This window comes from Ranitomeya variabilis, chromosome 5, assembly GCF_051348905.1.
Source record: "Ranitomeya variabilis isolate aRanVar5 chromosome 5, aRanVar5.hap1, whole genome shotgun sequence".
NCBI lineage: Eukaryota > Metazoa > Chordata > Amphibia > Anura > Dendrobatidae > Ranitomeya > Ranitomeya variabilis.
Window position 1 is genome coordinate 175,875,100 of NC_135236.1, and position 13,514 is coordinate 175,888,613.

The 13,514-nt window shown below is 41.8% G+C and overlaps 1 protein-coding gene across 1 annotated transcript in view; it reads right to left on the reverse strand.

Moving 5' to 3' along the window:
• Positions 1 to 3,365: 3,365 nt before the first annotated feature.
• The window catches only part of FES (FES proto-oncogene, tyrosine kinase), a 229,468-nt gene continuing 219,319 nt past the window's right edge, over positions 3,366 to 13,514 (reverse strand). The window contains exons 17-19 of the mRNA XM_077263560.1: positions 11,571 to 11,728; positions 7,016 to 7,138; positions 3,366 to 4,125 (exon numbers count right to left, since the gene is read on the reverse strand). Of these exons, the coding sequence (XP_077119675.1) occupies positions 3,983 to 4,125; positions 7,016 to 7,138; positions 11,571 to 11,728 (424 nt within the window). The 3' untranslated portion in view covers positions 3,366 to 3,982. The remainder of the gene's footprint in view (positions 4,126 to 7,015; positions 7,139 to 11,570; positions 11,729 to 13,514) is intronic.

The window sequence follows — 13,514 nt, forward strand, 5'->3', positions numbered from 1 at the left end:
TTGTGATTGAGGGTAATGGCACATTTGTATGTAGCTGAAAATTGGGGGCCTGGAGTTGGTTACTGGTGAAACCTTGGCACCCAAGTACAACACTGGCTGCAGGGGTGACATAACATGACAACGCTGCAGCCAAACACTGAGCCCAGCGGCTCTGCCTAAGTAGGCTGCTTGAACCGCTCAGAGATGCTGAGCGCACTGATTGGCTGCAGCACTGTTGAAGTGACAATGGGAGAAGCAGCAGAAACAATGTGCTGGACCTGGGGAGCAGGAATATAGGGTTTTTTTTTTTTTTTTTTTACACAAACTGGGCCTGGGGACAGGGTTTTTTTCGGATCTGGGAAATCCCTTTAAAGAGATTACATGAAAGTCGTCATCATTTATCAAAACTGTGACATTGCTGCCCATAGCAACCTATCCCAGCGCAGCTGACCACTTGCCACAGCAGTGTAAGAAATAAGAGCTGAGCTATGATTGCATGCCGTGACGGCCAATAGACAGTTTTTCTGGTAACTAAATGGCTATATAAATCCTGCAGTTTAGCCGTATTTAACCCCTTTCTGCCATCGGACGGAATAGTACGTCCGATGGTAGAACCCCCGCTTTGACGCAGGCTCCGGCGGTGAGCCCGCATCAAAGCCGGGACATGTCAGCTGTTTTGAACAGCTGACATGTGCCCGCAATAGGCACGGGTGGAATCGCGATCCACCCCCGCCTATTAACTAGTTAAATGCCATTGTCAAACTCTGACAGCGCCATTTAACAAGCGCTTCCGACCATTGGATGCGTCGGCATGACAACTAGAGATCTCCTGAAGACATCTATGGTTGTTGATGCCGATTGCTGTGAGCGCCACCCTGTGGTTAGCGCTCATAGCAATGCTGTAATTCTGCTATATAGGGGCGATCTGAGCATCGCCTCTATGTAGCAGAGCCGATCAAGTTATGGCACCTTCAAGCATCCCATGGAGACTATTGAAGCATGGTAACAGTAAAAAAAAAAAAAAAATGTTTTAAAAAATATGAAAAAAATGATAAAAGTTCAAATCATCCCCCTTTCAAAATAAAAATAAAACAATAATAAAAAAAATCAAACCTACACGTTTGTTATCACCGCATTCAGAATCGCCCGATCAATAAAAAGTAAAGAATTGACCTGATCGCTAAATGGCGTAGAGAGAAAAAAAAATCAAAACACCAGAATTATGTTTTTTTGGTTGCTGCGACATTGCATTAAAATGCAATAACGGTCATTCAAAAAAACGTATCTGCACTAAAATGGTATCATTAAAAACGTCAGCTCAGCACGCAAAAAATAAGCCCTCACCCGACCCGAAATCATGAAAAATGGAGACGCTACAGGTCTCGGAAAATTGCGCAATTTTTTTTTTTTAGGTTAAGTTTGGAATTTTTTTTTACCACTCACCGTATATACTTGGAGTATAAGCCGAGAATTTCAGCCCATTTTTTTAGGCTGAAATTGCCCCTCGGCTTGTACTCGAGTCATTCCCTGGGGTCGGTAGGGGAGGGGGAGCGGCAGCTGTGCAATAATACTCACCTGCTCCTGCCGCGTTCCCTGGTTCCCGGGCGCCGGCAGCTTCTTCCTGTAGTGAGCGGTCACATGGTACTGCTCATTACAGTAATGAATATGGACCCGACTCCACGCCCATAGGGGTGGAGCCGCATATTCATTACTGTAATGTGACCGCTCACTACAGGAAGAAGCTGCCGGGGAACAGACGTGCAGGGACCGCGCCAGGAGCAGGTGAGTATAATGCAGTGCGCGATATTCACCTGCTCCGCATTCCACCGCCGTGTCTTCCCTGTCCTCTGCAGTTGCGCTCAGGTCAGAGGGTGCGGTGACGCGATTAGTGTGCGCGGCGCCCTCTGCCTGAACAGTCAGTGCAGAGAATGGGGAAGACGCAGCGGCGGCCGTCAGGGGAACACGGAGCAGATGAATATAGCAAGTGCCGAGGGCCAGAGAGGTGAGTATGTGATTTTTATTTTTTTATCGCAGCAACAGCATATGGGGCAAGTGTCTGTATGGAGCATCTTATGGGGCCATGTGCAGCATTATATGGGGGCAAATATCTGTATGGGGCCATGTGCAGCATTATATGGGGCAAATATCTGTATGGGGCCATGTGCAGCATTATATGGGGCAAATATCTGTATGGGGCCATGTGCAGCATTATATGGGGCAAATATCTCAATGGAGCATCTTATGGGGCCATAATCAGCATTTGTGCAGCATTATATGGGGCAAATATCGCTATGGAGCATCTTATGGGGCCATAATGAGCATTTGTGGAGCATTATATGGGGCAAATGTGTCTATGGAGCATCTTATGGGGCCATAATCAGCATTTGTGGAGCATTATATGGGGCAAATGTCTGTATGGAGCATCTTAAGGGGCCATAATCAACATTTGTGCAGCATTGTATGGGGCATATTTTGTATTGAGCATCTTATGGGGCCCATCATGAACTGTATGGAGCATTATATGGGGCTCCTGATTCAATATGGATACTCAAAAACACTTAACCTACTGATGTCTCAATTAATTTTACTTTTATTGGTATCTATTTTTATTTTTGAAATTTACCAGTAGCTGCTGCATTTTCCACCCTAGGCTTATACTCCAGTTATTAAGTTTTCCCAGTTTTTTGTGGCAAAATTAGGGATCTCTGCTTATACTCGGTCGGCTTATACTCGAGTATATACGGTAGTTAAAAAATAACCTTGACATGTTTGGTGTCTATGAACTCGTAATGACCTGGAGAATCATAATGGCAGGTCAGTTATAGCATTTAGTGAACATAGCAAAAAAGCCAAACAAAAAACAAGTGTGGGATTGGACTTTTTTTGCAATTTCACAGCACTTGGAATTTTTTTCCCATTTTCTACATGGTAAAACCAATGGTGTCGTTCAAAAGCACAACTTTTTCAAAACCACAAAAAATAAGCGCTCACATGGCCATATTGTTGGGAAAAAAAAAAGTTATATCTCTGGGAAGGAGGGGAGTGAAAAACGAGAATGCAAAACTGAAAAAAAGATCTGGGGGTGAATAGTGTGGAGCAGCAAAACTGGTTACAGTCCACAGAGAAGATTGGTGCTGTTTCAGAGAGGAAAAGATGATATTTCTCTAATCTACAGTTGTGCTCAAAAGTTTACAAACCCCAGCAGAATTTTCGCTTTCTTGGCCTTTTTTTCAAAGAATATGAATGATAACACCAAAACTTTTTCTCCACTCATGGTTAGTGGTTGGGTGAAGCCATTTCTTGTCAAACTACTGTGTTTTCTCTTTTTAAATCATAATGACAACCCAAAACCTCGTATAACCATGATACATACTCCATGTAGACAATTATTTTACAATTTAAGCTCATAAAATAAGCAACCATCATTTATTACAACTCAGTCAATGAGATAGGGCAGTTAGATCATGTTAAATGTATATTTTCTTGAAAGTGCATACAGATAATAAACAGTTTTTACTAAGATATATATACAGTATATAGCAAATAGTGAATAGCTTGAGCATTTTCTGTAGATGCAGCAGAGCTGAAAAACCATAAAGGGCACATAGTGAAATCATAATGGATTGTGCTAAAAAACTAGTGGAGCTCTGTATATGTGTAGCACCATACACATTATCATTACCTCTTGCATTTCCAAAAAGTAATCCTGATGCAGGATGCACAAACATTCATCTTATATTACTTTGCTATGTTGGTATGAAAACTTTTTTTTTTTTTAGAGATGCAATGATGATGAGCTGAACAAATAACATAACCTATGATAAGAAGAAAATGTCTAGTGACGTCAATTACATGAGCAGTATGAATAACTTAACTGTACAGAGCAGAACTAATGTCCCTGTCCATTATGTGCTGCAGGTCCGTTCAATAAATCCCACCAGATAACCATCAATAAGCTGATAATTGCCTCCCTCCCTCCTATACAGTCTGTTAGCAACGGGCCTCATCGGTGTTTCTTGCGGATACTGATAAGTTCCTGGTGTACAGTGCCAAAGTTTGGACGTTTCCTTGGATCATATTCCCAGCATCGCAGCATTAGCTTATAAATATCTTCTGGACACATATCTGGGGCAGGCAGGCGGATTCCTGCAATCAAAAGGAAATTAAATATTTAAACATAGAATATTGACTGATTTTGTCTATAACGTCACCTCAAATTGATAGAAAAGAACCTGGTTGTACAGCTTGTCCATTAGCACACATACTTCTACACACACACCATTAGTTTTCCCTCTGACTCATATATTAATGACCATTTACATTATGAGGGGCAGGTTTGTATAATCATCTCATACAATTATGGTATATCCACAGGATATAACGTAAATGTAAATTAGGTGCGGGTCCCACATTTAACTCAGTGTTTCTGTAAGTGTAGAGGTAGTTGGACATCCCTTACAAATGAAAAGACAGCCCAAGGAATTCCGAGGAAAGGGAATTCCAAATATCTATCCTTTAACAGTGACGTGCATCAGGGCCTTATTCTCAAGATAGGTAAAGGTCCCCAATCTTATGTACATTTATGGCACAATCACTGGAAATGGGAACACCACTTTCGGGTCTGTGTATATGTTGCAGTTTTGTCACGGTTTTTTTTTCTGCTCGGATTTGTCACAAAACCTGATGGATTTCCTTGTTCCAGCAGCTGAAGTCTCATAACCTTTGCTTATTTTTTCCTAGCAGATTTATTGTAAATCTGCAGTATGCTAATTCTTTCAGCTTTTTTGCTGCAAATTTCACTTGTGCTGATCGGGGAAAAATTTGCAACCAAAACGCATGTAAAAAAAAATCGAGTCAAAGACTTACACATCATATATTCCTACAAAGAGTTGCAGAAATGGTGTAGAAATCTCTGCTGCAAATACCCAACATGTGCACAAACCCTAAATGTTACAATCTGATGTGGCTGTCCGTAACATCTTACCTGGTCTTATACAGTGCCTTGCGAAAGTATTCAGCTCCCTGAAAATTTTCAACCTTTTCCCACATATCATGCTACAAACATAAAGATACCAAATGTAAATTTTTGGTGAAGACTGAAGAATCAACAACAAGTGGAACACAAATGTGAAGTTGAATGAAATTTATTGCTTAATTTAAATTTTTGTGGAAATTCAAAAACTGAAAAGTGGGGCGTGCAATATTATTTGGCCCCTTTAACTTAATACTTTGTTGTGCCACCTTTTGCTGCGATTACAGCTGCTAGTCGCTTGGGGTATGTCTCTATCAGTTTTGTACATCGAGAGACTGAAATTCTTGCCCATTCTTCCTTGGCAAACAGCTCGAGCTCAGTGAGGTTTGAAGGAGATCGTTTGTGAACAGCAGTTTTCAGCTCTTTCCACAGATTCTCGATTGGATTGAGGTCTGGACTTTGACTTGGCCATTCTAACACCTGGATACGTTTATTTGTGAACCATTCCTTTGCAGATTTTGCTTTATGTTTGGGATCATTGTCTTGTTAGAATACCAATCTCTGTCCCAGTCTCAGGTCTTTTGCAGACTCCAACAGGTTTTCTTCAAGAATGGTCCTGTATTTGGCTCCATCCATCTTCCCATTAATTTGAACCATCTTCCCTGTCCCTGCTGAAGAAAAGCAGGCCCAAACCATGATGCTGCCACCACCATGTTTCACAGTGGGGATGGTGCGTTCAGGGTGATGAGCTGTATTGCCTTTATGCCAAACATATCATTTGGCATTGTTGCCAAAAAGTTCGATTTTGGTTTTATCTGACCAGAGCACCTTCTTCCACATGTTTGGTGTGTCTCCCAGGTGTCTTGTTGCAAACTTTAAACAACACTTTTTATGGATATCTTTGAGAAATGGCTTTCTTCTTGCCACTCTTCCATGAAGGCCAGATTTGTGCAGAGTACAACTGATAAATCCAATAAACAGTCTGTCCCACCTCAGCTGTAGATCTCTGCAGTTCATCCAGAGTGATCAGGGGCCTCTTGGTTGCATCTCTGATCAGTCTTCTCCTTGTTGGAGATGAAAGTTTAGAGGGACGGCCGGGTCTTGGTAGATTTGCAGTGGTATGATACTCCTTCCATTTCAATATGATCGCTTGCACAGTGCTCCTTGGGATGTTTAAAGTTTTGGAAATCATTTTGTATCCAAATCCGGCTTTAAACTTCTCCACAACAGTATCATGGACCTGCTTGTTGTGCTCCTTGGTCTTCATGATGCTCTCTGTGCTTCAAACAGAACCCTGAGACTATCACAGAGCAGGTGCATTTATACGGAGACTTGATTACACACAGGTGGATGGATTATATTTATCATCATTAGGCATTTAGGACAACATTGGATCATTCAGAGATCCATAATGAACTTCTGGAGTGAATTTGTTGCACTGAAAGTAAAGGGGCCGAGTAATATTGCACGCACCACTTTTCAGTTTATGAATTTACACAAAAATTTAAAATAAGCAATAAATTTCGGTCAAGTTCACAATTGTGTTCCACTTGTTGTTGATTCTTCACCAAAAGTTTACATTTGTTATCTTTATGCTTGAAGCATGATATGTGGGAAAAGGTTGAAAAGTTCCAGGTAGCCGAATACTTTCGCAAGGCACTGTATACGGAAATGCATGGCAGATTTATTGTTTTCTACATCAGATCACTGTACAGTATTGGGGGTAAAGAATACACTTTCCAGAATACAAATAACCATTGCAGGTTCTGATTTAGGAGGGGCTGTAGGAGAAGGGAGCTTAGAGCTAACAATAACTCAGCAGGGTTCTGAATCCAGCACTGCATGAAAATGGACTACAAGATCAGTAAAGGCAAGATACTGAGACATGAAAAGCACATGGTGATCAAAGCTGGGCACACTAGAGCTGGGAATACCGTACAGTGAGAACAATCACATTGATCTCAGTCATGGTGGATTGTAATTATTTCTTGAGATTCTGGAGCCCACCGTATGTCAGATCTATTCTCTGTATTTCTAATTCTTATCACAGAGAAGAGCACTTACCTTTTTCTATAGTATCTCTAGTTTGCTGGTTGTTCATAGCTGTATATGGGACTGCACCAAGAGAGAAGGCTTCCCAAAGTAAAATTCCAAAACTCCATATGTCAGTTTCCGAACTGTATCGACCTAGAATAATAATGCACAGGGTGTTACCAATCTATGGTGACAAAAGCTTCCCCATTGCAGGGGTTGTACAATATGGGATAATCTATAGATCTGAACTGGTTAAACATAAGGCACAAAATCTGAAGCCTTTCAGCTCACGCTTTTATTGTGTTCAGCATGTGGAGCCCTTAGCCCATTGAGATGAGGTCAATCCTACCAACAGCGATTTGAAGTCCAAGCCAATGTTTTGTTTCAGTTTCTAAACAAGGTGCATAGTAGTGAAGGTAAGGAAGACTCATCAGATCCTCATATTAAACTCCCAAATGAAAAATTAAAATTCAGTCTATGACATTTGAGCCAATCAAAATTTTTTGAGATCCAAAAAAAGAAGAACATTAAATAAAATTACTTGCAATTATGTTTGTGGCTCCATTAAGATATATAAATGAAGATTGATTGGATGTTACCATTTATTTAAATGCATAATCAAAGGATTAATGGGAACACTAAATATGTAAATACACTCCTCTCCACTTTAATCCTATCTTATAGTATACAATCCTCAACAATTTAATTGCAACACTATAAAGGAAGCGTCATGGAATTATGATAATCACAGTATGGATAGACATGGTAATGATTTGCAAACGATTAAAAAATGGAAACAAAATTTTAAAAACATCTCGATTTATTCAGCGCCAAATATGACCGCCATGTGCAGAAATACACAACTTGGCTGGGATCAATGAGGTCATTAATGGTTTATTCAGTATAGAATATGAGAACTGCATGCACTTACACGTCTTGGCTGCGATCAATGATGTTATTAACTCCTTTCCGACATTCGCAGTATATATTAGTCATGTCATTCATGCCATCACTGTGACACTTGTCCAGCCGATCACAGGAATCGTAGTTGAGGGAGGCGTTGCCACCCCCTGGGACGACGACTCCATGTGCCCTGCTGTAAGAAACAACAGGCGCCTTAATGCAATCACCATGCACTTAGCATGGTGATTGCATTAAGGCGCCTGTTGTTTCTTACAGCAGGGCACATGGAGTCGTCGTCCCAGGGGGTGGCAACGCCTCCCTCAACTACGATTCCTGTGATCGGCTGGACAATTCTTAACAGCCAATCACAGCATTTTTAGTGTTTCAGGCAATGAAACTGCCTAAAACGCTAATGTCCATCCTACGATCGGTGCTGTAATAGCATCAATTATTGGCTGGATCCTAGCAAATGTTTTTTACTGACGTCCGTTAAGTAAATTTGTATTTTATCTTACCACATTTTTATATTTTTCTTTCTGTATTTTTTTTCTCTTCTAAATAAAAAAAGTTTACATCATGCACTCACACACACACCTGAAAAAAATTGGTACACACACAAACACCGCATATGTGAAAAAATGTTGTCCCGCTAGTCCCAAACCCGGTATTCAGCGGAGGAGGCATACACTTTCCTTGCCTCCAACACTGACAGTGGGGGATTGTATCACACCTTCCTTTATTTTTCTGACTCCTCCTTCTCTTATGATACTGAACTGCCATGCAGACGCCCCAGGACCGAAAATGAACCAGCGCCCACCGTTACTGACCCCCTATGGACCTCAGCTCCCGAAAATTATGAGCCACTGATTCCTGATTTTGTAGGGCAATCAGGAATACAATTTGACACCGGTCTCACACAAACTGACTTCTTCAAAGTTTTTTTCTCTGAGGATTTTTGTAAATCTTATGGTGTTGCAGATAAATTTGTACGTCCATCAATTTTTGCCAAAATCCCACTTCATCATTTGCCAACAGGACCCATGTAGATACCATAGAAATGATCAAGTTTTAGGGATTGGTTCTTCACATGGGGGTAGAGAAGAAGCAATAAATTTGCTAATATTGGAGAGTTGATGTTTTGTATAAAACTCCACTGTTCCGCATGGCAATGACCTGGACTCGATTTTTGGCCGTCCACAAATTTTTGCATTACAGTGATAAAGCACACTTCTTTTCCAAACCTTGCGGTGCCCCCAAACAGTAGTTTTCTTCCACATATGGGGCATAGGCGTACTCAGGAGAAATTGCACAACAATTTTAGTGATCCATTTTCTCCTGTTACCCGTGTGAAAATGAAAATTTGGGACTAAAAGATAATTTTTGTGGAAAAAATAAGATTATTTTTAATTTTCGCTGCTCAACATCATAAATTTCTGTTAAGCACCTGGGGGTTCAAAGTGCTCACCACACATATAGATAGGTTCCTTGGGGGGGTCAGTTGTGGGGGTTTTCCACTGTTTATGTACATTAAGAACTCTCTGTAGCGCCGGCGTCCCTGAACGCTGCCCTTCTCCCCAGGCAGGGACGTAGACTCACTCACCGCTGCAGCACCCATCCAGCACTTTCTTCCTCTCTGGCTGCTGCCCAGGGTCCACACACTGTCACAGATTCCCGGGCACTATGCTTAGGGTGCCCACACTCACTTCTTCTTAAAGGGGCCGCGCGTGCTGTCCTAAAGTGTCCCCAGCCAATGGATGGGAGACACATTATTTAAGGCACCTCCACCTCCATGGAAGTGCTTGTGTATCGTTATTAGTCTGTTACAACAAGCTTGTTAGTTCTCAGGTCCCTGTCTGCTAGTACCCACTAGTTCTGTTAGTTTCTTTCTGTCCGTCCCTAACCTCCTTGCTAGTACCTGCCTTGTCAGTCTGTATTTCAGCCAGAACCTGCCTGGACCAGCCATGCCAATCTGTATATCAGCCAGATGCGATGAGCCAGTCTGCATATCAGCCAGACCCACCTGCACCTCCCGTTCCAGTCTGTATATCAGCCAGATGTGTCTGCACCTGCCATACCATTCTGTATACCAGCTGGACTCGCCTGTACCTGCTATGTCAGTCTGTATATCGGTCGTAGTCTCCTACTGGGCCGTTTCAGCTACCTGTCCTTTGGGGTTCAGCTGCCGCGAGTCTGTGGTCTGTCCTGGAGTAGCACCTGGTGTCCATCAGGAGCCAAGCCTAACCCCACCATCAGCAGTTTTTAGAATGGTGTCATGGTGGGGTATTTTTTGTCATATAGACCCCTCAAAGTCACCTCATATGAGGCTGCTCACAGTAGCATGAGAAAAATGCAGCCTGGGGTTGTAGTGTTGAAAAATGGCTACTGGGACACTTTGATTACATTGGCCATTTCTCCAATGTAACATCGAGCTGTTAGTGTACCTGGATTGAGGACTAGAGGGGTCCGGGTACTGTACATTATGCCAACCCAAACCATAATCTTGGGAGTAGGACTGGTGTGACCTTGCCTATTGAAGGCCTCCAGTGTTTTCGGACCATCTAAGAGGCTACCATGGTGCAGAAAAAGAAGGTAATAGAGGCTGAAATGGAGGGCTATCCTCTTCAGTGATCACTCTCACTTTTTTCCAAGTGGGCAATGCCATAATGAAGCCTTCAATAGAGATCACATGACACAGATCCTACTCCTGGGACTAGCGTGTAAAATGGCATAATGTATGGTAACCAGACCCCTCTAGTCTTCATTTCATGTACATTAACAGCTTGATGTTACTTTGATTTGATCATGGAACCAGTGGTATGGACATTTCTCCAAAAGTGTCCTAGTAGTCATTTTTTTCAACAACACCTATTCATATGTTTCTTGTGCTACTGTTAGTAGCCTTTGTGGCTTAAATGTGCTACCATGTCCTGCAGTGACTCTGAACTTTTCTCCCATTGAACACATCTTGGACACCTTTGGTAAACAACTGCAAAGGGAGCTGCCAACAGCAGATCTTGATGATTTGAAGTGTGGCAGAACAATCCTCAGACAACCATGCGCATGGCAGTCATAATTGATACTGAATAAATTGAGATATTTTGAAAATGTTGTTTCCATTTTATTATTATTTGCATATCATTAACATGTCTATCCATCCTGTGATTTTCACAATTCCACAACTTTCCCTCCTTGGTGTTATAATTTCAATGCTGCAGAGATAATAAGTGATTCATTTATGTGTCTCTAGAAATCAGCCACCCTACTTTGTGGTCTCCCAACCATTCACCAAACAATACATGGCTGTAGGGGACCCTACTGCAGCAGGTGCCTCAGTAACAGGAAATTAGGAACGCTATATCCTGCAATCAAACAAAGTCCCAGATTAAATTGGAAGTGACCAGGAGGAAATTAATGCCTGCATTCTCTGCAAGATTTCTATACAATTATTTGTATAGATAATATAGAAGATCATCCATCAGGGGCCTCTATCGGGGTACACTAACAAGGTATTTCAATACAGGGATAGGGCCGCCAACAATACTTTTTGCACATGTGATGAAAAGCCTAGTTTTGGCTCTGTCTGCAGACAATCTATACTAGATCTACTATTTCCTTTGTTAAATTCAGTTTAGATAAGTCTAATGCCCTGGAGAAACATCATAATCCGAGTATAAAGAAATACCATAGTTAAGAGCTTCTGGCGCCGTCCATTTAACAGGAATCTGCTTCATTCCTCCAGTGGATGAATATACTCCATCTGCCTCTTCTCTTGACATACCAAAGTCACTAATCTTCAAGACATTTTTTTCGGTCACAAGACAGTTGCGTGCTGCAAGATCCCTGCATTTAAAAGAATGACATTGTGGAAAATGAAAAACAGTGTAGTCCAATGCACTTCCAGCCTGATTTGTACATGGCGTCTACACTAGATTTCTTACGACAGACATAGAGGATCTCTACAAAAAAGGTATCAGTTTTATTGTGTGACAAGCGCCTACGAAGCCATATCACTATATTTACAAATGTGCTTTTTTGTAAATGCATTAGCTTCATGGGATCTTTGTATAGATGGTGCCCATCCCTAGCTGGTCTTAAATCTTTTGCCTCTAAGTGGCATCTAAGACTAAGTACATCTCAGAAAAAAGAAATGCAAGCAGGTTATCAATACAGTGGAGGGCACATACAGAAGAGGGCCTCTGTGAAGGAACAGTATATGAGACCTTCTTTATGTCTATGACAGGACCTGCTTCCTGATTTAAAGGTGAAAGTGGGCCTTCTTATCTCTTGGGCTCATGTGCAGCTGCACATATTGCAACAATGATATGTCCGCCCCTGAATAAATGCCAACTTACTGATAAAACATTTTAGGTGGTTGAATCGGGTGAATTTCCAGTGCAGAATTATACATCTAATGATGTTATATAGCTGTAGGCACATGCTTTGTCATTGGTTTAAACATACATAATATCTGTTACACAGGAGGTGTTGGGTGTCCTTTTAATTTAGCAAACATCCATTAATCAAAGTTTGCACGGTCTGTTTTTGTTGACCCATTTGTACATATTCATTAAAGAACTATTGATTGAATCTCCTCCCAGCTTGCTTGTTTTTATCAAGTCATTGAAATCTGAGGGAAATCAATATGTGGGCTGAAGAAGCAGAGAAGTCGTAATTCTCTGAAAATTTCCTAACAAAATGTGCAGAGCAGTCATATGAGGGCCTAAGAGGGTGGGGCCACTAGGAATTTAAGAACAAGTGCTCTGCATTTCCTACCTCTAGGCCCTGCTCACACTCTCTCTGGTCTCTGCCATTGCACAGGCATTGTCTGATTCCCAACAGTCTTTATTTTCGCCAGGTCTGCTCTGAGATTGACAAATAGCTGAATCTGAAGAATCTGTGTGTTTAAAGGCCCTTTAGATGTGTTGGTAATCAGGAAAGAATGTTGTTTCAACACTTTTAAGTCGATTATCGGCTTCCAAATAATGCCAAATACTAGTTAAGTGATTGTATCGTTCATGCTGCCATTAAAATAATCTCTATTGGCAGAAAATTATGTAAAGGAGGAGAAGATGATGTAACACCCCTCTCAAGACCCCTGTTGTTTAATGTGTGGAAAATGTACTGTATTACTTTATCCATCTGGAGGCTGGAGTTCCTGTTAGTCAGGGGTGACAGGGTTAACTGTAGAGCTGGCCCATAAGCAGGGGAGGAGTAGTAGAGACCTATGTTTCAGTTCTTGGTTTATAGTTCGTTGTTATAGAGTTGAAGACAAGAAAGCACACCCTGAGAGGAAGGTTATCATCACTGGGTGTGTGTGGCAGACAGGACAAAAAAAGGGAGCAAGTCTCAGTAAGAATCCTGCAGTAGCGGTAGTTCCTCATTGCAAGCAAGTTGGGGCACTTATAACTGGAAAAGCTAAAAGAAGCGGTGGGGCTAGCCAGACCTGGAGATCAGCCATGAAGGAATATGGAGTCAGCCAGGCTGGGGCACGTCAGTAAGGTGGTAGCTAGTGTGACCTCCCGTACACAGCTCCCTTACGCTGTTCACAAGAATGCAGTTAGGGTGCAGTAAGCACAGCGAAACACATTGACCCATTTGGCCCTGTACCGGGAAGATGGGGTTACCC